Source organism: Talpa occidentalis, unplaced genomic scaffold (genome assembly GCF_014898055.3).
Source record: "Talpa occidentalis isolate TD23 unplaced genomic scaffold, MPIMG_talOcc4v2.1 talOcc4.13, whole genome shotgun sequence".
In the NCBI taxonomy this organism is placed as follows: Eukaryota; Metazoa; Chordata; class Mammalia; order Eulipotyphla; family Talpidae; genus Talpa; species Talpa occidentalis.
The window spans coordinates 93,549,106-93,572,127 of NW_023601322.1; the positions used below are offsets into that span (position 1 = coordinate 93,549,106).

Below are 23,022 nucleotides of genomic sequence, written 5' to 3' on the forward strand. Positions count from 1 at the left end.
GGTCTGGGCCACAGTGAGGATTTTCATTGTTACTCAGCTGTTCCTGGGAGGGTTCTGAGCAGAGGGGCAGTAATCAGATTCAGCTTGAGCAGCACTGCTAGAGTGTCAGGAGGATGGTGAGGCAATGGAGTAGAAGCGTAAACTTTTCTTCCAAGTATACATTTTGAGGGATTTGCTTTTCGACTGAAATTTGGGTGTGGAAGAACGGACTCAGAATTAGAGAGGTTTTTATTCATAGCCTGGAAGGTTCTAAAGCACGGAATGGAACAGGTTTCAGGGGAAAGATTTTGGGTTCTTCCAGGTAACTTGGTTTGAGGTGCTAGAAGACAAGCAAATGCCCCAGATGTTTGTATGGTCTGATGTTTATTTCAAGTCCCTTGATTTCATATTAAATAGACTATTGCTCTTAAAAATAATAATAATAATAGGGCCTCCCCTGGTGGCGCAGCGGTTGAGCGCTGGCCTGCGAGGCTGCCCGCAGCCTCTGCAGCGCCAGTTCGAACCCTGGCCACCGGCGAGGGTCCCACAAAAATAATAATAATAATAATAATAATAATAATTAATCTACATGAACTAATTGTTGCATTGAATGCTTGAAAAATTATATTACCAGCTACCTGATGGCTGATGGGTCTAATAGAGCCCACCCCTGTGTGGATCAATATCCTTTGTTATTTCAAAGTAAGTTCATAAATAATTTTCCTGAGTAAGCTCATAGCTTTCATGTTTTTACTCTATTGTCAGCCTAAGATTACAGTATGTGCTTTTCTTGTGTGTGTATATTATCCAGAGGAAATAAATCAATTTTTTTAAGTACTGTCAGCACAAAAAAAAAAGTTAATAGTAAAACATTTTGAGATAATATAGGTACTAGCTGCATTTTTACATTGTACTTCTTATTATTTTATTAGAATTTTATGCCTTGACAGGGAGATCAAGTGGCTGTGAGGGGACACCAGGGTCTCAGGGTGAAAGAATTCACTAGGGACAGTATGAAAAGTAGAAAAAGCAGGTTTGTAGAACCCTGCTGGAGAAACAGGGGACAAGAAGAGAATGTCTGTGCAGCAAGGGATGTTTGAAGCACTTTTTTCATGCTTGGAAGCTGTGGGCTTTCTAACATTTAGGACACAGGTCTGTGCTGGCCGCTCTCCACTCAAGTCTCAGTCTGATGAGTCCCTGCACTTTTCAGAATTGACATCAGCTTTTAATGGCCACAGGTAGGCGAGTTGGCCTCGTTCCAATCATAATCACTGGCTCCCTTGTCTGCCCCAGGTCTCCAGGCCAGTTCCCAGGGCAGCTGTTCAGCTCCCTTTGTCTGTTCAAAACTTCCCACCCCTGCCTGCCAGGCAAAAAAGAGATGGAGCTTTTAACTCTACGAACCCCAACAATTTAGACTTATGTATTTCCTACTGTAGGACAAATCAGTTCCAGTGGGGGAGGAGGGACATTGATGAAAAATTGAGTTTTCAGGAAGGATTGGACAGACAGATGAGTGATGACACTAGTGTGTCTCTAGGGAGACTTCAGGTGCAGCTGGTAACATGGTAAGTCACAAGAGAGGAGGGATGATCTAGTAAGTTTTCCCACTCGCTCTAATCCAAGGCTGTGAAAGAAGCAGCTCATTTGCTCAGTTCGTTTTCGAAGATGACGTATTTTTAATTTGGCACTATAAATGTTTTTAAAATTGTTCTCTAGCTACTCATTTTTAAAAATCCCAAATAAAATGAAGTGTGTTTTCAGCTTAATTCTGTTGGAATGTTGAATCCCAGATTTAGAGGGTTGTAATTAAACTCGTTGGTAATAACTGTATTGTTTCTTTTCTGCATTGTTTATTAGTCATAATTATACATAAATGTAGAAATGCAGATAAATGGAAAGGATTGTATAGGATCCTCTGTAAAACCTTATGTGACCCAGTGCTTATAATTTTCTGTAATCTGCAGTTAAAAAAAAAAGACTGTATCATGATTCAGTGTCTAATATATGCATAAAATTTTAGCAAAGTTTTACAAAACAATCATCAATTTAAATGAGAATGCACCTCAATTTTTTTTTAGAGGAACTGAGGTATAGGCCAGAGATGCAGGGGGTGAGAGGATTCACTAGAAACAGAGTGGGGAGCAGAACAGGCAGATTGAGTGAAATACACTGCTGACAGGAGCAGCAGGTGAGAGGAGAGGTCTGCTGTGCCATGTTTTGTATCTCCATGGCCTGGGCTCAAACTCAAGCCATAACAGTAATAGCATTGAGACCTAACTGCATCTGGAGGCCCCAAATGTTATATTTTTCCTTTTTTTAAATGCTGCTTCTATCTGGACTTTGAGGCAGAGATGCTGACCTGCTTGCTGCTGTGACATGATGCAGTCTGTGTCCGATGCGATAGCCCTCATTTATCACAGATCACAACCTGTATTCATTTTTTATTTTTTTAAAAAAAGATTTATTTATTTGTGTACACAAGAGCTGGGGGAGGGTACAGGCCAGAGATGCAGGGGGGTGAGGGGACTCACCAGAGTAGGGAACAGAGTAGGGAACAGAACAGGCAGACCAACCGAAATACACTGCTGAGGGGAGCAGCGGGCAAGTCTGGAGAGGTCTGCTGCTCCATGTGGGTAGCTCCCTGGCCTGCCGGGGAGGCTGGCCACGCTGCAGAGGCTGCCGATTGCTTCGTAGTGCAGTGCTTAACCCCTTGCGCCACCAGGGAGGCCCCGCAGCATGTATTTAATCCTCACATGGAGCTAGTTACTCTACCACTGTAAGATATTCGGTGTGCCTGTGCCTTGGTGATGAACAGGGAGCACCCTGTGTGTGGTCATCAACATCAGGGCCCCTCTTTTTGACCCAGGTGATTGGTGGTGGTCTTGAAACCACGCTGGGTTGTGAGCTCACTGATGAGCTCAGAGCAGAGAACTTACAAATTGCTGCTACTTGCCTTCTCACCCAATTCCTCAGTTATTTAGGGTATGGTAGATGGGTACGTGCATTCTATATAAATTTAACAGAAAGATGGTATTAACCCAAAGCTTTTGGGTGTTAACCCAAAGCTCTGTTAGGTTCTTATGAAAGTACTACTGTGGGATATTGTGCAACCTCAAGATTTCTAGAAAATGCGAATCATGTGATAACAGCACTTGTCTGCCTTCTAATAGCTCTCATGCTCAAGGATAACTGTGAGTGATCACTGATGAATTTTATAAGTATTGGAAGATGGAACAAGAAAAGATAAAAGAAAAAAGCAAAGGGAGAAGGAGGTTAGTTTGTGATTGAAATACATAAATGATAATGCAGAATTGAAAGAGGATGGATTTTTTTTTTAAATAAAGGAAACTTGAAATGAGTACTAACTTCTCCAAGAAATGAAGTCACTTTTCCAAAAAGCAAATATAATAAGTAGAAAGGAATCATGCAATTAAATATGCCACAGGATAACCTCAAGTTATTTTTCAAAGCAAACCGTGAATATTTCCAGATACTACTAAGCTTAGAAAATAGATCTATGATCTAATTTTCCCCTACACACATAATTTCATTAAAAATGAGCAGGAAGGGGTATTAAATGAATTATCAATTTACTTTCCTATTTCATTAACCATCTCTGAAGTTCTATATTTAGCTGTTTGGGACTTCTTTTTTCTCAAGCAAAAGAATGGATGGTTCTCTCCTATGTTTGTCATGTGAGATCGGTGTGACTGGTAGTCCTGTTACTGGCAAACTGGCCATCTTGCTTCATTTTCTTCTATCGTCCCTGGTTGGGATTCTTCCAAGTGGTAGCTACACTGATGAGCCAGAAGCCCCTTTGAAAAATCTGGGCTTGTGACTAGCTCTGGCTGTTAGAAGACATGATGGTTTCTCCCACTCAGTCCTGAGTGTCACTAACACACCCTTAGGTACTGAAGTGTCAATTTCACTCAGAGGTTAGAAATGGGGTGGGAATTTGGGAATAAGACTGGAGATCATGATGAGCTGACTTGATATCCTTTGACCTTCAGGACTGATCTTGGGATTCAGTGACTTTTATTGTGTTCTTTTAAAATAGTTTTCAAAAATTAATATGACTGGCATTCCCCATTGAGTTTTCATGTAATAATTGTGCTTGCTCTGGTTTTTCAATAAGTACTGAATTTAAATTCTTAAAGTATAAGCAATGAAATGCTTTACAATATAATTTAATCTTAGGTATTACTTTTAAAAGATTTTCTTATCATTACCAGGAAAATGTTTGAAATTTTATTTCAAAAAGTTGGGGGTTTTTGATATTAACATTAACTGAAAAGTGGCCTATTTGGCATTTATTAATGGGACATATTGCTAAATATTTTGTCAAAATTATATCCCTTATGCAACTTTAGGGATTCACATGTTCACATACCTAAAATTAGAGCAGACTGTAGTTTCTGTGTCTTCGCCAGCTTAGTCAAATTCCCAAACATTTTATACCCCAATTTTAAAAGGATTATGTTAAGACAAATTTTAAAAAAAATGTGAATACTGTAAGGCTATTTTGCCTTTTACAACAGTGGCAGGGTAAAAATATCTGTATGTCTGTATCTGCTTGTCTTCCCAGTCAATTTAAAATCAAATGGCCGGGGTACATGGACCCAATTTCATAGAAACAGTGTGCGTGTTAGTTTTCAAATGCACACAACTTCAATAAATGTATTTTTTATGCTGAAGAGAGAAAATTGCTTTATTCACTGTATTATTTTTACTTGCATTGTAAGAGATTAAAAAAAAAGCCTTTGTGCAGATTTGCCTTTAGTTTTCTAGAAATATGAGAGTGATTTTGAATTGGGTTTTTAGTGCTTCTGTGTGTTCTATTTGAAGAGTTTTTTTCTCTAGAAATGACCAGCTTTGTCAGAAGAAACAGTAGTTAATAGTTGAGCTGAAATTTCCCTCCCGAGTGGTGCCATTTGACTGTTACAATGTCTGAGACTAGTAAATGATATATTTTTTTTAAATTAACAAGTGAACTCATTGCTGGCATCTGCCTTTGAGAAGGCTTGGCACAGTGCTGGCCTGACTTGGCTAGTGCTTGCTCTAGCTGTGAAATATAATTAACTGCTGATGAGAATATAAAAAGTATCTGACTTACAAGCTGCCATTTTTGCGTCCTGGTATGGGAATCAAATCCAACTACCTCAGTTCTTGCAACACAGCAAACTTAAAAATGCAAAAGCTACTTCGCTTACAACCAGGACTGCTGCTCAGAGCTGACGAACAGTTAGAAGGAGAATGTGATACGGTCTGCTCTGTATGAATTACTCTGTTAGTATTATGATAACACTGGCTGCCCTGCCCTACCTCCCTCAGCTCCGGAGATTTATACTGTAGTTTAAGAGAGAGGGAAAGGTTTAGGCCTTAGGCGATCTATGCTTTGGAAGTATTGGAGTGTCTGAAGCACCTTTTTGTCCCTCGCAGATCCCATACTTGACGGCTTAAAATGTCAAATTTCCTTCTAGATATGCACAGCGATATAGTTTCAATTTAGGGAAAGTTATTTATTTGTGGACTTGATTTTACCTTTGAGCCAACTTCAGGAAAGAATGACGGCCCAGGTGTATTACAACCTGCTTTTCTCATTATCTTGTAACATTTCTTTCTGAAGCTTCATAGGGACAGCTGCAAGTAGGTTAATTGTGTGCATCCGTATGCGCAGCGTATGGCTGGGATGGAGCAGTCCTGGTGAGAGAAGTCGAGCCGTCTGCTCCCACAGCCCTGACCTCAGCCGGGCTGGCCACGCAGTCAGTCTTGTGCTAATAGCTATGGTGAACAGAACACACTATTGCTCCTCTAGTGTAAAAAAGAATTGACATTTACTTATAGAGAAAAATGAATGCAAGATTTTTTAACAGTGAACATAATTTTCAAGTCTTGAAAAGGGTTTCAACCCTTGAAAAGAAAAAGGGATGGAAGACAGATTTTTGGTAGACAGAAGAGGGTTGGAGAGCAGTGCATGAAGTCGGTGACAGTTGAAGATGTGGAACACCTGGACCTCCCCTGGTGGCGCAGTGGTTGAGTGCTGGGCTGCGAAGTTGCCTGCAGCCTCTGCAGCGCCGGTTCAATCCCCAGCCCACGGCAAGGATCCCACATGGTACGCAGACCTCTCTTGCCGTGCCCGCTGCTCCCCTCAGCAGTGTATTTTGTCAGTCTGCCTGTTCTGCTCCCACTCTGGCTCTGGTGAATTCTCTCACCCTCCTGTGCTCCTGACTATACCCGGTGCTTGTATAAATAAATAAATAAAGCTTTAAAAAAAAAATGTGGAACATCCGTGTGAAGACTGGATTACATAGTTTAACCAATAAATGAAAATAGTTTTCATTCTCTTATTTTTCAATGTCTTGCTTCCAGTGAAAGTTTAGCCACCCCAAGAGATGTGGGTCACTGGGAAGAGCTTTTCACCTATGAGGACATATTGAGGGGGAGATAGGTGACTTATGCAAAGATAAATAGCACAGAAAGCAATAGGTACATTCGCCTAGAGTAGACAGTCTTTTCAATTCAGAAGAGAGAAGGATTTGTCGCAGCGCGTTAACAGCAGAAGTCTAACTCATTGGAAGATTTAAAGGCATGCTAACTTGAGGAGGTGGTAGATCACTTTATTAAAAGTCCTAGCTGTGCTTTTGGACTGATGAGTCTGGTGACTTGAATTTGGAAGTAGAATAATCAATACTGTTTTGGCAAGTTGGCCAAGGAGTGCCTTGTGGGAATTTCCTGAAGAAAATAAAAAAAAAGTGGGGGGTGCAGAGTCAGGAGACCATTTCAGAGCATGCTGTATGACCCTGCCTGCTGGCCACTCTGAGCAAAGCTGAGTCACTGAGGACTTGGGCAAGGGTGACTGCCAAGGGGGAAGGAAGGAAGAGACTCCAGGCAGGATTGCTGGAACCTGGTGGCTTTGGATATATGGATGTATGTTGTAACAACCATTAGCATATTTAGTCATTACCTGGCATTGTGTGGATGGTTTTTTCCTTTCATTTAGTCTTTGCAACCATTTTGTAAGGTACACATACTATTATCATCTCAAGCTAATTAATTACACAGTTAATAATGATCACAATGTAAACCTTGGGTCTTTCTGAACCCTTGCTGCAAAATACTAACCTAGCAGAGGCTCAAATGAAGAATGATGATACAGTTTTTACCTAGGAGACAGCTGCTTATTAGAAATCTCGGTTAATGTTGAGCTCTGGCACGTATGCATAACTCAGACATTCCTCTCTTTTTCTTTTTTTGTAGTACGACTTCATGACAGCATATCAGAAGAAGGCTTCCACTACTTGGTCTTTGACCTGTAAGTATAACACACTTTGTCCTCATTTATATTTGCTATCTATTTGAAGACCATTTTGAATTTACCAGGATTTTTTTCATTGCGCAGTCCAAATTAATGACCCTATGCATTTTTTTTAGAAACCTATAATGTTTTAAATGCCTTTTAAATAACTTACCCTTAATTCTTTTGAAGCTGCATCTATTTAAAATTAAGTTAATGATCATAAGTGAAACAAAATTGAGTCTCCTTTTGCATTGTTCTTTGTGATATCTTAAATATGTTCTTTGCATCGTCTTGGTATACAGAGGTGACACAAACATAATTATCCATTGGACATTTTGAAGAGGATGTATAATTCACTGCATAATGAGACTCAAGAAAGGGCCCTTGTTAATTCATTAGTTTAACAGAATCATCCAAGTCCTGTCTTTACCCCCAACTCATCGGCTTTATTCTCAGACAGTATGGTAAAGCTGTTACTTATCAACATGGTAATGGCCAGTGGAAGACATTGTCTCTTGTTTCTTTTTAGAACGAAAATTTTAACAGTAAACCTCTCTTGTTCTCATTGGTACTGGGACTGGTTCACATTTCTACCCCCAACCTATCACTAGCAAGGGGAATGAGATTTTCAAGATGGATTGAAAGTAATTAGCATGTATAAACTGAGGTTCTGTCATCAAGAATGAAGCAAAAGTAAGGAGTCTTGCTGAGCAAAGCACAGCACTGACTGGCTGGGGCAGGGGAGGTGGTATTAATAGTGAGAAAGGCTGCGCGCACGCCAAGTGAGGTCTACAAAGAACAGGCTTCTTGCAGATCACTCTGACACTATATATCAAGTGTCCATATTATTTGAAAGATACTCATTGCCTTGTCCTTTATAATTGGGGAAAAGGAGGTGTGGAGAAAGAAAAGAAAATCATATTAGGGATCTAATAATAGATAAACTGCTGTCTAATTACCATATATTCATAAATGAGACTGCTAGCTAGCATTTTCATGTGGTGCTTAGGACTAGATTTTAAAAAATGTTATTTATTCTAATATGAGTCTAAAGTTAGGTTAGTTCTAGGTTTGGCTAACACAGGTCTTCAGTGATGTCATTAAGAAACCAAGGTCATTCCATTTTTCTATCTGGTCTTTGTAGCATAGGGGTGGTGGTTCTTCATGTTCAAGTTTCCCTTATGTTCTCAAGTTGGCAGCTTCATCTTCAGTATTACAGCGACTTCCGAAGATAGAAAAAAGTCTTCAATTAATTACCTTTTCATATATTTTTACCTATAGAGAAAATCTTTCCCAGCATTTTCTCAGGAGATAGCTGTTGCTAAGCCCTATTTAAATTTGCTTCTCATAGCCTTGTCTAAGCCAAGAATCAGTAAAGGGAATGCATTAAATAACTGATTTTGGTCCATCTCAACTTCAGTTTGTAGGCCAGGGAGGAACCTGGCTTCCCCTGACTCCTATGCAGACTTGCTTAAGAACTAAGTCATGGTTTTGTTGTCAAGAAAGAAGAGCAATGTTGCCAAGCACGTCTGCCATATTGGTGATCTTTGTGTGTGCTGGAGACTGGAGGCCAAAGGTCTCTACTCACACAGTCCTTCCCTGCTATTTCACTGGAGCGTGACACCCCGCCCTGGTCCTTGCGCAGAGTACCCAGCCAATGTTCTTGCTTGTTTGCTCATATTCCAAGATGCCTTCTTTTGTGTTTCTCTTTCCTGTTTAAGAATTTCCTTGTCTAGCAACAAATTCTTAGTTTCATTTTTTTCTAAGAATGTCTTGATTTCCTCCCCTTCATGCTTGAAGGGTTTTTGATCAGATTGATAGACTTCTTGATTGACAATTCTTGTTTTTTGTTTTTGTTTTTGTTTTTTTTGTCAATGGTGTACCACTCTTTTCTAGATTCTTGGTTTTGGGTGAAAAATACTCCCTTTTTCTAATTCTCTCCTAAAAGCAAGGTGTCATTTATCCCTGGCTACTTTAAAGAGTTTCCCTGTGTCTATAGTTTTTAGGAGTTTGAATATAATGTATTTAGACTTGGATTTTTTTGAATTTCTCTTGAATATAGAGATTTATGTCTTCTGCCAAACTTGGGAAAGTTTGTTTTTTTTTTGTTTGTTTGTTTTGTTTGAACATATTTCTTTCTTTCTATTTTATTTTATTTATTTTTAATATAATTTTTTTTATTTTTATATTCCCCATACAATTGTGACCCCCTTATTTTGACCCCAATCAGAGTATCTCTGGTTCATAGTTGTTTGTTGATTTTGATTTTTACTTTGTTATAGTTACTCTTTTTCCTGGTCCCTTATTTAAGTTTTCTAGATTCCTGCTATGAGACCATCCAGTATTTTTCTTTTTCTTTGTGGCTTATTTTGCTGAGCATGATCCCTTCCAGCGCCATCGATACAGAGCTGTGTGGAGATTTCTGGACCTACTAAACATAGAGCTTCCATATGATCCAGCAATTCCATTCCTAGGTATTTACCCAAAGGACACAGAAATATCCATTCCAAAGAGCACCTGCACCCCTATGTTTATAGCAGCACTGTTTACAATAGCTAAGCTTTGGAAACAACTTGGGAAAGTTTTAATCACTTTCTTTGGATACATTTCACCAGCCTTACCTTCTCTTTCCCCTCCTTCTGCAGCTCTGATGACATGGTTATAAGATCTTTTGTTCATTAGAGTCTCATTAGTCCCTAAGGCACTGTTCATTTTTTTTTTTTTCATTTCATTTCATTTATGTTATTGAGATTAGGTAATTTATATTGTTCACATCAGGTTCACTGAGCCTCTCCTCATTTTTTTTTTCATTCTGATGTTGAGCTTATCCATTAAGTTTTATATCCCAGTCACTGTACTTTTTTCCAGTTCTACTACTGAGTTTTGGTTCTTTCATAAATCATATTTCCTATTTTTGTTATTTTTTAAAAGTGTTATTTTTTAAAGTGTATTTTTTTGTGGGAGGTAATGTTGGTTTACATGATTTAGAGGCTATGATGTAAAGGGCCCACGGTCCTCCATCATAACCCTCCACCATATTCCACTGGTGGACGGCTGTAGTTCCCATTGTCTCTCTCTGGTAGCCTTAATTCTGTAGTCCTATTTCTAGGGTATGTTTTCATTTAGATGTCCTTTTTTTTCCCATTGGTTTCAGTTCAATTGCTCATTAAAGTACATTTACTGTGACTGCTTACCAGTCAGTGTCAGGTAATCTAGCTGTACTGTATGCTTGCTGTTGGTATCTGCACCTTGTCTTTCCTCATCCATGTTACGATTTTCCTGTTTCATGATAGGATGCATGATCTTGGGTCATATCCTGTGCATTGTGGGTATTACTGTATGATGCCCTGGGTTTAATTTAAAGTGTCTTTTTATTTTTTTAAAGATTGATTGATTGATTGAGTTATACAAGGATGGGGTATAGGCCAGATGCATGGGAGGGTGAGAGGATTCACCAGAGACAGAGCGGGGAACAGAACAGGCAGACTGATGAAATACACTGCTGAGGGGAGCAGTGGGCGAGACAGGAGAGGTCTGCTGTGCCATGTGGGTATCTCCCTGGCCGGCTGGGAATCAAACCTGCACTTCAGAGGCAGTGGACAACTTCACAGCACTGAGCTCAATCGCTGCGCCACCAGGAGAGTCCCTAAAGCATCTTTTTATCAGACCTTCTCTGCCCTCACAGTGGCGGGGTAAAGAGTTGCCATGTTGTGATTGACAACTCAGGCTTCCCCCTCAGTCTCCAGTGCCACCCCAGGGGAAGCCTCTTTCCTGCTGGGATCACGGGAATTGTTGTGCTGTATTTTGTGAAAGAAATGATTTAATTTGTCAGGTTCTCTTTTGCATGGGGCTACTAACTTGGATATATCCTTCATGTTTTATTTGATTTTTATCTTTCCTGCTTTTGTGAGTGTTGGAGTGGAAGACATTCTGATAATGTTCATTCCCTGAAGACCACAGCTCAGTCATAGTTGTGTGAGACAGAAAAAAGCTTTTCCTCAACCCTCTTCTGTTCAGTATCTAAAGATGTGATTTAGAATAACAAGTTAATAGACGAAGAGGCGCACGACTTTGACTGGTATTTGTGCTGGGGAGTCATGGAAAATAAGTGAAACTAAAAGAAGCACTTTGTCTCAGGGCTTTGCTCTTGTCTTCAACGATAAGATTCCTTATTCTTTCCCTGGTATGTGGAACAGACACCTTCCTCAAAGGGAAATTTCTGTCCTGCTTTTACACAGATAAGATGGGGGCAGAGAATTCTTCCTGTATCAGTTGATACTCAATTGCTTTAAGCTCAAAATAATCTTATGCCAAATTCGCATGTTTTGGTGTGGCATTTTCTGATGTCTGCCCTTCTTTTTCCCCCTTCAGTTTATTTTATTTTTACATCATTGTTCATTTTTGTATAATGTTTGTTTTCTCCCCTCATGTGTAACTTACCTAGGAGCACTTCAGTTTTAAGTCGTAACACTGAGGGGATGTGCTGTCTTCCTGTGCCAGCCACTTTGCCCATCATAAGTTATTTACACGCACCTTTAAAATTTTATAGATGCCTATATTCCTTATTTATGTGGGGGAAGTGATAAGGATTCCATATTTTATTTAAAGATTTTATTTATTTTTGCATAGAAGAGCTAGGGTGTAGGCCAGAGGACCAGGGGTGAGAGGATTCACCAGAGACAGAGTGGGGGACAGAACAGGCAGACGGACTGAAATACACTGCTGAGGGGAGCAGCGGGCAAGACAGGAGAGGTCTGTTGTGCCATATGTGGGTTAGCTCCGTGGCTGGGGATTGAACTCAGGCCATCAAGATGATAATAGTGCTGAGACTTAACCCCTAGGCCACCAGGAAGGCCCAATTCCATATTTTAGAATAAAGTTTATTTTCTCAAGCATGTTTTCTATTAAGCACTTAATCATTAGCAAAGAACATAGAAAGCTGTTCTTGTGGAAATAAAATAAGACTTTCATTTACAGTGGCCCATGTCTGTAGCAATGATAGTTGTGTGATTAATGTCTCTGAAAGCAGAGTTCAGAAACTTCTGAAGGTGAAAGCTTAATTTGAACTGCAGTAATTTGAAATATGCTGTGTCAGACAGTTGAACCTCTGATTCTAGATGAAAGCATTCAGAATCTCTGCAGCTATCCTGCAGAGTTTAAAGTTGAAAAGTTATTAGCAGTTCTCATTAAAATGCTTTGCCAAAAAGTAAGATTAATAAACTAGCTGAACCAATCCATTAAAGCACCATGCTTAAGAAACAATTGGAAAATGATATTGACAGTGTAGATTTTCAGTGACTGAGATTAAGCCGGAAGTAAATATATAAGTTCTCCAAGCTATCTAATTGTGACGAGGTAATCTATGAAGAATAGAAGTAAATAGCTTTAGAAAAATGCACATTTTACAGTTGGGAAAAATATGATCTTGATGGAATCAATGAAATAATCATATGGGAAAGCTGGAAGTGACTTAGCCAATCAGTTCCAAGATAAAATAACTACTTGGATTCCTAAAGAAGGAATGTTCCTCGTGTTTGTCCTTTTGATGATGGTTTTGGCAGTGTTGTGCTCCTGCATACTTTCTGTGGAATGTCAGCTATTCAGAATCTAATGGCAGTTCTATTTTTATAGGTGCTCTGAGACTTCTTCTAATGGAACACTTTTCCCTTGCTAAAAAGCAAAACACTGTGTGTTCTGTGGACAAAAAAGTTTCTTCTTGCTATTTTAAATTTATATTTCTTTTTATTTACATATCTGTCCCTCATTTCCAGTGACAAAGCATTAGTAGTCACTTTCACAAATAAAGTTCAGGAGAGGCCCACAGGGAAGCAGCAATATCTTCACAGCAAATAATAGACTGCTTTGATCTTTCAGAACCATCTTTCCTGAGGGTTTGTGCCCAGCAGGGCTTCCAGGCATAACTCAGCAGCTCTGGCAGGCAGGAGAGGTGGATGTACCCGAAACCCCAGGGAAGACAGGATGATGGAGTAACTGAGTCAGAAGTGTAGTCCTTGAAAGGAGAGGCCAAAGAGAGAGCCACTGGCATCAGGGTAGAGAGACAGAGCCTGTGCATTTCTAGAATTGGGGAGGGTCAAAGCCTTGACGAGGGCAGTTAGCTGAATATATGACCTGTACCTTTCAGCTGGAGCTGGAGAAGATCTGATGTTTGTGCATATTGGACAAATACGTACAATGAAGTACAGAATGATCACAGTTCTAAGTAAATGAATAAGAGCATAGTACTTGGGTTGACCTTTTGTGATCCCCATGGGGAACGAGAGTAGGTAGATGACATTACAGTTCAGCAGGGAGAGTGCTGACCCAGAGTGGATACTTAAGTTTCACTCACAAAGCTACCCAGGGCCTTCACATGTTCTTTTCGCTTAAGCCTCGTTTTTCTCATACACGACAAAGCTACGGGATCAGAAGAAATGTGACCTCTCTTTCAAGTACTTTCCTGTTCTACAGGCAGGCTGGCATGCTCTTCTTACCAATTTGAGCTGTTTGCTGGAATTAATGGCACTCGTTTTTGAATAATACAAAATTTCTTAGAATCGTGAACTGTTGGAGAAAAATGCTATCCTTACATCTTTAAAAAGAACATGACTCTCTCCTAGCAAAAACAGATTTGAGAAATAAAGTACTTTTTCCCCCTCTGTTTTAAAGTGTTGTGCTTTTGTCCCAAGTGAGAAATTCTGTTCACCAAATATACAACAGGTGCCTGCTAAATGGAAGACACTCCGCCTGTGCTTTAGGAAGGGAAAGCAGTGTTAGTGATGCTGAATGTTTGAAAATAAATATCCCATTTTGGTCAATTCAAAAAGGAATAATACTCTGAGAATCTCTTCCTGCCTCACCTGCAGACTCCCTATCCCCATTTCATCATATTTGTACAGGCCCCTAGAAGCTTACTCGAGGGGCATCACTTGTAGTTTTTGTTAGGATAAACTATATCAGTTTCATTTTTACAAATTGTGATTCCCCCCATACTTAATTGTGGTTCCCCCGTTCTTAATCTGATGCTGTTTTGCTCTTCATGAGCCCCAAGGGCACGCAGTCCAGCACAAAGTTTTCATCCATAGGACAGAAAAAAGAAGGTGAACTCTCTTTGAGGATACTTTTAGGAATCAAGTTGAGCCTGTTCATTTTGTTGGCAATATATATGAAGTAAGCACTCTACATGAAGTAGAGCATATTGAAAATAACAAAGAAATCCTAGTACTCTAAAAAGGATAGTTCATTTCCTGTGTGTTTTTATTTATTTATTTATTTATTAAGATTTATTTATTTATACAAGCACTGGGGCACAGTCAGAAGCAGGGGAAAGTGAGAGAATTCACCAGAGCCAGAGTGGGGAACAGAACAGGCTGACTAACGAAGTACACTGCTGAGGGGAGCAGCGGGCACAGCAGGAGAGGTCTGCGTGCCATGTGGGACCCTTGCCTGGTGGCCCAGGATTGAACCGGCGCTGCAGACCTCGCAACCCAGTGCTCAACCACTGCACCACCGGGGAGGCCCTCCTGTGTGTTTTTACAAAACACAATTGTATTTGAATCAAAGTACCTTGGTTATATTTTAAATGGAATTCCAATACGGTGGAAACCTACAAATCTAGAATGACAGAAGGTCACTGTTGGAAAATACGGCCTTCACATTTCAGTTCTTGTTAGTTAGAAAATTAACAAAATGGTAATAATTCTGTCAAATTGTTTTAGGAGGAACTTTAAAATTTTTATTTTAATTCAGGGGATACGTTTTTGTTCCCCGTATAGGCACATGACCTACTCACCCTCCACCAAGCCCCCTGTGCCAGTACCCCATCTGCTTCTCCCTCATCTGTTCCTCCCTCCCCCCTGGTAACCATTAAATTCCTTCACCAAGTTCAAGACTTACTCCTACTATATTTTGCCCATGTATGATTCTTGGTTATTTATATTCCACAGATGAGAGAAACCATTAAGCAGAAACATTTTAAGCGGCCGTGATATCCTGAGAGGGCTAGAAATACTTACATCCTTTTTTTCTTCTTCCAAATGGAAGGCAACATCAACAACTCAGAACAATCTTAACCCTTCCACCTGCTCGTTGTTGTTCTTTTATGTTACGGGCGCTCTGTGTGAATCAGCTATAACCTTGTCTGTGAGAACAGGGGGAACCATGCGTGTCTCCATGAGTGCCATGTGATGGCTACTTTGCAATTATTGTCAGGGAAATGGTCTTAAATTCCAGTTTCATTTTCCTTTGTTCACTTTAGTAACTTGCATTCTTTGATGCAAACGATGTTTCCGTGTTATACACACACACTCCACATATATACATCCATATACCAGCACGATAATTTTGTTCTTCAAAATAAATCTGGATTTCTTGGTATATCAACTCCAGTATCTACTTATAAAGTAGGAGAAAATGTTATAGAATTTACGAGATTTGGAAACTTATTACAGCATTTTTAAATTGTTTCCACCTATAATATTTTTTTTTAGGACAGGCTTAGGTTCAAACAACACTGAGTGGAAAGTACATAGAATTTCTATATGCTTTACCCTCCTAACATACCTGGCCTTGCCATGAAGACTTTCTGTATGACAATGGTATATTTTTTATAATTGGTGAATCTACACTGACACATAATTATCTCCCGAAGTCACAAGTTTACATTAACTTTTACGATTAATATTATACATTGAATGGGTTTTGTCACATGTGTAATGACATATATCCACTGCTGTTGTACCATGCAGAATAGTTTCACTACCTTTAAAGTTCCTGAGCTCTGTTCATCTCATCCCTCCAGCCCCCACCCCTGGAGACCACAAATTCTCTTACTCTCTCCATAGTTTTATCTTTTCCAGAACATCAGGTAGTTGGAATCACACAGTATGTAGCTTTTTCGGATGGACTTCTTTCAGCTATATGCATGTAAGTTTCCTCCACGCCTGCATAGTTCATTTCTTTTTTCACACTGAATAGTATACTTCCTTTTAACATTCAACAATGCTCTGTTCTCAGGATGAGTTCCAGTGTATCCACTTACCTACCGAAGGGCTTTTGGTTGCATCGGGTTTTTGACAATTAGGAATAAAGTTGCTGTGAATACTTACATGCAGGTTTTTGTGTGGATGTGAGTCTTCAACACATTTGGGTACATGCCAGGGAGCACAGCTGTGATGTTCTTTGGTAGAATAGTTAGCTTTGTAAAAAGTTGCTAAAGTCTCTTTCCAGTGACTGTACCATTTTGCCTTCTCATCAATGAAAGAGAGTTCGTGTTGACCACCCTGTTACATGCATGACGATATCTTGTTTTATTTAATGAGCAATTTCCTGTGTGTTTTGTATCTTTGTGTAAGAGAGATAATATTCCTTTCTTGTAGGATCTTTATCTGGTTTTGATATTAGGGTAACGCTGGCCTCATCAAACTTGTTGGAATGTGTTTTCTCTCCTATTTTCTGGGGGAAATTGCGAGGAATTGGTATTATTTCTTCCTTAAATGTTTGGTGTGATTCACCAGTCACCCTCTCTGGGCCTGGTATTCTCTTCTGGAAGGTCATTATTTACTGATTTTATCTTTTTATCCATTTTTAATAGACAGGCCTGTGTGAATTGTACCTTTTAAGGAATTGTTTCATTTCATCTAGGTGTCCAAATGGGAAGGCATAGAGTTGTTCATAATATTCCTTTGTTGTTCTTTTAATATCATGGTACTGTATGATGTCTCCTTCTCGTTTCTGACTTCAGTAATTTGCGTCTTCTCTCATTTTTCCTTAGTTGGCCTGGCAATAGGTTTACCCATTTTATTCAGCTTTTCAAAGAAGCTTTTTTCTTCTTGTTGATTTCTTCCATTGAATTCCAATTTTCAATTTTATATTATTTCTGCTCGAAATTTTCTTCTTTTACAATGGATTCAACTTACTCTTCCAGTATAGTTCCCCAAGTGGAAACTTTGATGATAGATTTTATATCGTTCTTCTTTACTAGCACAGCAGGTCCTTGAGTAACATTTTGTTCAACATCTTTTCATTCTGAAGTTGATGAGAGAAAGCAATCCCAGCTGACATTGAACCAAAAGGCATTTTTCGAGAGCCGGCTTTTGCTGGACATCAGTTCATTTAAAGTTGCAGTTAAACAAGAGCTTATCGGGCCTCCGTGGTGGTGCAGTCAGTCAAGTCTCAGCACTGTGAAGCTGTCCGTAGCCACCACAGCATGAGTTCGATCCCCAGCCAGGGAGCTCACCCTCAGCAGCGTTTTTCAGTACGTCTGCCTGTTTTGCTCCCCATTCTGTCTCTGGTAAATCTACCCGCCCCACCACCATACTCTGACCTACACCCTGGTTCTTGTATGCATGAATAAATAAATCCTTAAAAAAAAAGAGCTTATCAACAGCATTGAGGACTTAGTATATATGCATTCGATGAATAAATTTCTCTCTGTGTACAGCATTCTACAAATATTGATAAAACATATTTTTGTTTTCATTATTTCAAAATATTTTAAAATTGCTCTTGAGTTTTCTTCTTTGACTAATGTCTTATTTAGAGATGTTTTGTTTGATCTGCAAGTATTTGGATATTTCAGCTCTTTCTAGTATTGATTTCTAGTTTAATTCCATGTGGTCTGAGAGCAGACACTGCATAATTTTTATTCTTCTAAACTTGTTATGGTGTGTTTTATGCCCAGAATATAGTTTATCTTAGTGAATATTCTTGTGAGCCTGAGGAGAGTGTATGCTCTACAGTTACTAGGTGAAGTCTATAGATGTCAGCCATGTCAAGTTGATTTATGGTGTCTTGAATTCAACTGCATCCTTAATGATTTCCTGCCTGCTGGATTTTTAAGAGAGGTATTAAAGCCACAAATTAGGACAGAGCATTTGTGGTTTTTTTTTTTTTAGTTTATTTTTTACATCATTGTTCATTTTTAAACAATATTTGCTTCCCCCACCCCCTCAGGTGTAGTCCCCACAGAGTTTCCTTCCCCAAGGCACCCTTGCACCATCACCTCAGTCTCCTGTGCTGCTCCCTCCCTCCATCTCTCTCCCTGCCCCTCACCTGCAGGATGTCTCTGGTTTATAATTGTCTGTTTTTGCTTTGTTGTGTTTTGTACTGTTATTATATTTTTTACACTAATGTCTTATTTGGTTCCCCTGTACTCCTGTTATAAGAGCATTTGTTTTTTCTTCTGACAGTTCCATCAGCTTTTACCTCACATACCTTGATATGCTGCTAGCACAGACATTAAGATTGTCAGGTCATCTTGGAGTATCAGTTATCAGTTTACAAAATGTCCCACTTTTTTCTCATAACTTTCCTTACTCTGAAGTTGGCTTTATGTATAATTAGTGCTAGTGACTATAGTATATCTTTCTCCATGCCAGTAGTGTTACCTCTGTGACACTTTAAAGTGAGTTTTTCCTTGGCACTGCCTTGTTTTGATCCACTCGGGCAATCTCTTAATTGGCATATATTATTCATTGGCATTAAAGTAATTATTGATATAATTGGATTAATGTCTGCCATATTCATTGCTGTTTTCTATTTATTTCCTTTATTCTCCTTGTTCTCCATTGCCAGTTTTGTCTTCCAGATTTGTTTTGGAGGTTTCTATTGTCATATCTTCGAGTTGAGAGATTGTTTCCTCAGCTGTGTTATCTACTCCAATAAGCCCTTCGGTGGCCTTTTGTGTTTCCCTCATGGTGGGTTTTTGGAAACTTTTTGACACTTTTGTTAGATTTTTCATCAGTCTACTGAAAACATTCCCCATCTGTTCTTGATTGTTGTCTACTTTTTCTATTAATACCCTTTCCATTAATGCTGCTCAGTGTTTCCATTACTGTCCCTAGTTATTCATCATAGGTTTTAAAAACCTGGTCTCTTCACACTGTGCTTTTGGCCTGTTGGTATGTGTTAAATATTTTTTCCTTGAAAGATGGACGTGATGACTGGGTAGAGTTGGTCATGTCCATTTTCTGAGGTCCTGGAGTCTCTGCTGACAATACCCAGCAGCCTAAGCTCTGGCAGTAGTTTTCCTTAGGGTAGGCCTCGTTGAGACCGGCAGACTGCTCTGCCTGTCACCCCATCACTGCTGCAAGCACCAGGACTTCTTCCTCTGATACTTCCTTGGAGGACTTGGCAGCACACTTGGAAGTAAAACTGACCACCTTGAGGTCTTCCTGTGCCTGGGCTCCCGGTGTTATGTCTGAGGTTTGCTGCTCCTGAACCTGCAGTGGTTCCTCGTGACAGTGCAGGCCTTCTTCCTCCAGGGCTGGCTCATACCGGCTCCTGCTGCAGGCGACCATGGTGCTCTGTGTCAGCTTGTCTGCCTCTCCAGTTTGAGGGCCCCAGTCTGCCTGCTGACCTTATTTTGCAGTTCTAAGGAGAATGGCTAGTTTTTCAGTTGGTTCAGCCTTTTAGTTATTAGGACAACTAAAAAGGGACAACTTTAAAACCCTACAGGCCAAACTAAAAGCCAGAAATTCTCAATAGTGTTTAAGAGATCTTGAATTATTTAAACTTCAGTTTTAACTCTTAGATTATTTGGAATTGGAAAGACAAGGAACAATCATTTTTTAGCCATTTGTTAGTATAGAATTAAGGCTAGAAATTGTTATTTTTAAATATGTTTTATGAAGTTAGAAGTTTGAGTGAGTGTTTCTCATATACTGTGGGTCCCTGAGACTGATAGAATAAGTAGTTTATTTCCCAGAAAATAATGGAAACTACTCTTGATCACACCCTATTGGAATTTGATATCCAGAGTCATTAAAGAGATTTACTACCTCTTTTGTTCCACTCGATTTGGAGAACACAATTTTCTGAAAAGCATGATTAAACATCAAACCATGATGCACTTTTAAGCACCATCTTAAGTAAATGTCTTTTCCTTGCCTGGGTCAGATGGTTCTCCTTGGAAGAGGCTACCATTGCTGTCTTGAGTATTAATTATCATTTCAGACAGTGTCTGTGGACTGTCAGTGACTTTCTGCCATGTAAGAGAATCTGGAGTCGTCACAGCTGACCGATGTTGGACTAAGTTTAGCAGGCAGCTTCTTCAGTATGTGTTGATATTTTCTGCCATGCTCTCATCCATCCTGTCTCCCAGCCTGGACTCTGTAGGCAGGAAGCCCAAGTCCCACTTGATCCCTGCTTACTTTTCACTTCTACTTGAGACACACAAACCTGGCAGGTGTTGCTGCAGGCTTGCAGTTCATTTTCCCCCAAGCTTTGGTGCTTCAGACATTCTCTGTAAATGCATTTGCTATTATACTGTTCATTCAAAGAATAGAATACTGATTGGGTGCTAATGATATGCCAAGCTCTTTGCTAAATCCTCAAGATAAAACCGTGAACAAAGGCAGAGTCCCTGCCCACAAGGAGGTTGCAGCCTTCCAGGAAGACAGTCAATTAATGATGCTGTGCCCTGAGGCACCGGGCAGCTCTTGGGAAGGAATGGAGTCTACTGAGCTCAGAGGTGAGAGCAGGTAGAAGGAGACCGAGCTAATTCATTTAAAGGATAAGTAGAATTTCATCACAGATGTTAACTCTTCCCTGCAAGGCCAGATGGAATAACACATTCAGCAACCCAGGAGAGAGACTGGACAGTTCTAGACATTTGTTTGTCTGTGTGCACAGCCTAGTAAGCTTGAGAGCCAGGGGAACCCAGGGAGGCTGTGACATGAAGGAAGGCAGTTGCCAGTTCCCAAGCCCCGCTTCTTATTTCTCATGCCGTGAACTATAGTAAAACCTGATCTTTAAGAAGGAGAGTCTAGGAGAAGGAGGTACTGAAATACGTGTTTAGAAATTTCCTATCTGCAGGTGGGGAGCGTATTGGTGCCCTAGTGGGAGATGCCAGTTTCTGGAGCTAAACCATGCAGAGGGAGTGAAGAAAGTAGAAAGCTTTGAGAGTAATTTAAGAGGTGGAGGTAATAGATACGATGATTTATTGGACCTGAAGATCCTTTGTTGAAATCTTTCCATTTAGAACATTTCATTTCTAAAATAGCTGCAATAATCTGATTAGAGCAAAGAATATTTTATTTCATATAATGCTTAGATTAGCTAATGGATAGCTGCATGATTTACAGCAGTTAAAACAATGACATTTTGTTACTAGACATTGAACAGACTCAGAAATAGGTACCAGGGCAGAATTTGGGGCTTTTGACTATGTGATTATTTATGATAAGTATATTTAAATGAAAAAACTTTGTTTTTTTGACAAACAGATTTTAGTAACAGGCATTTTTACCAGCTGAAGCAAAGATGTAAACAGCTCTAAGATATAATAGACACTCTGCAACTATTTTTGAATAAATGACTTCAGTTGTAGGTGTTGTGCCCAGCGTCAACCAGTGCAGCCCCCAAGGACACAAGACAACCGCTGTAAGAGCACAAGGGAGTTTATCACGGGCTTGAGACCGGGCCCTCGACACGCACCGATGTAACGGTGGAGGTCGGGAGCCCTGAACAAAGGGAACAGGGATCTTATATAGGGGAACAAGTAGATTTCTAAAAATTAAATCATGTTGGCAATCATTCATTAGTTACATAGGTGCAGCATTCATTGATTACACAGGTGCATTCATTAACAACGGTGGGTGCACAGTTATTTTATGGCTAGTTTGACCCCATTAGTGGCCTGCATTGCTCGGTTCTATTTTATGGCCAGTTAGACCCATTACTCGGCTCCGCTGTGGCTGGTCATCTGAGATAAGACCAGAGTGGGGTGGGGGTCATAAACCCTCTTTGGAATGCAGGCTATTTAGTCTTGAGTAAGCAAAAACTTGAAATACTAAGATGGCGGTTATACACAAGATGGAGGAATAGTGGCTAAGTCTCACAGTAGGATGTTGTGAATAACTTAGGGAAAGTGGAAGTGATTACTGAGGTTGCAGCTATTTAAATCGAGTATCTTAATTTGTGATGCGTATAAAAGACATCCATAGGATGTGGTGAGTGCCAGTTCTGTGAAGGACAAATGCAAGTATCTACCTGCTTTTTCAATAGTCCAGATAAAACTTTCGACTTCCACTGGCTTAGTAACTGACTTGATTTATAAAGCTAGAACTGAAATACTTCAGTATTAAAAATAGCCACTTGTGACTTAGTAATAATTTTGTGGGCAGTGGTTGGCTGATGCTGTAATCTGAAGGAGTCAGTCATTGAACATGAAGTCTCTTAATTCCTGCATTTTGTCCGTTGTCTCAGCCCATCTGCCTCCGTATGTAACCACCAATCTGTTGAGCTACCCAACAAAGCTGTGTGTGTGTGTGTGTGTGCACGCGCGTGTGTGTGAGTGTGTTATTTCCGTGTTCTGACTGTGTTGATGTGACTGTAAATTTAAGATTTTGGCAAGCAAGAACAATTTTTAAAGTGAGGTGTTTCTTTTGTTTCCACAAATACTTAAGAGAAAATAGAAGTTCGATTTTTCACAGATGTGTTTTATGTTTTGAATTCAACATCAGTAAGCCAATTAATACCAGTACTTGTTTGGAACCCTCAAAAAAAAAAAAACTTTCAATGTAGAATTTTAGAAAAAATGATCATTTTTAATCATGTTCCTTTTTCTTCTTGGCTGTTTGAGTATAGTGATTCATGGTTTGTCAAAGTTTTATATATCATCGGTTTAAGGTAACACTGCAGCAACATTGTGATGCAGAGAGAGGTTCACATCTCTTCAAATGGATGTCACCACACCACCAAAACATCCACAGCCCTCCGCCATAATCCATTGGCTTCCTTCCTCTTTT

At 39.7% G+C, this 23,022-nt stretch overlaps 1 protein-coding gene across 9 annotated transcripts in view; it reads left to right on the forward strand.

Moving 5' to 3' along the window:
- The window catches only part of CAMK2D (calcium/calmodulin dependent protein kinase II delta), a 259,262-nt gene that overhangs the window by 128,087 nt on the left and 108,153 nt on the right, over positions 1–23,022 (forward strand). For all 9 annotated transcript variants that reach the window (XM_037509537.2, XM_054694548.1, XM_054694550.1 and 6 more), the window contains exon 4: positions 7,237–7,291. In XM_037509537.2, the coding sequence (XP_037365434.1) occupies positions 7,237–7,291 (55 nt within the window). The remainder of the gene's footprint in view (positions 1–7,236; positions 7,292–23,022) is intronic.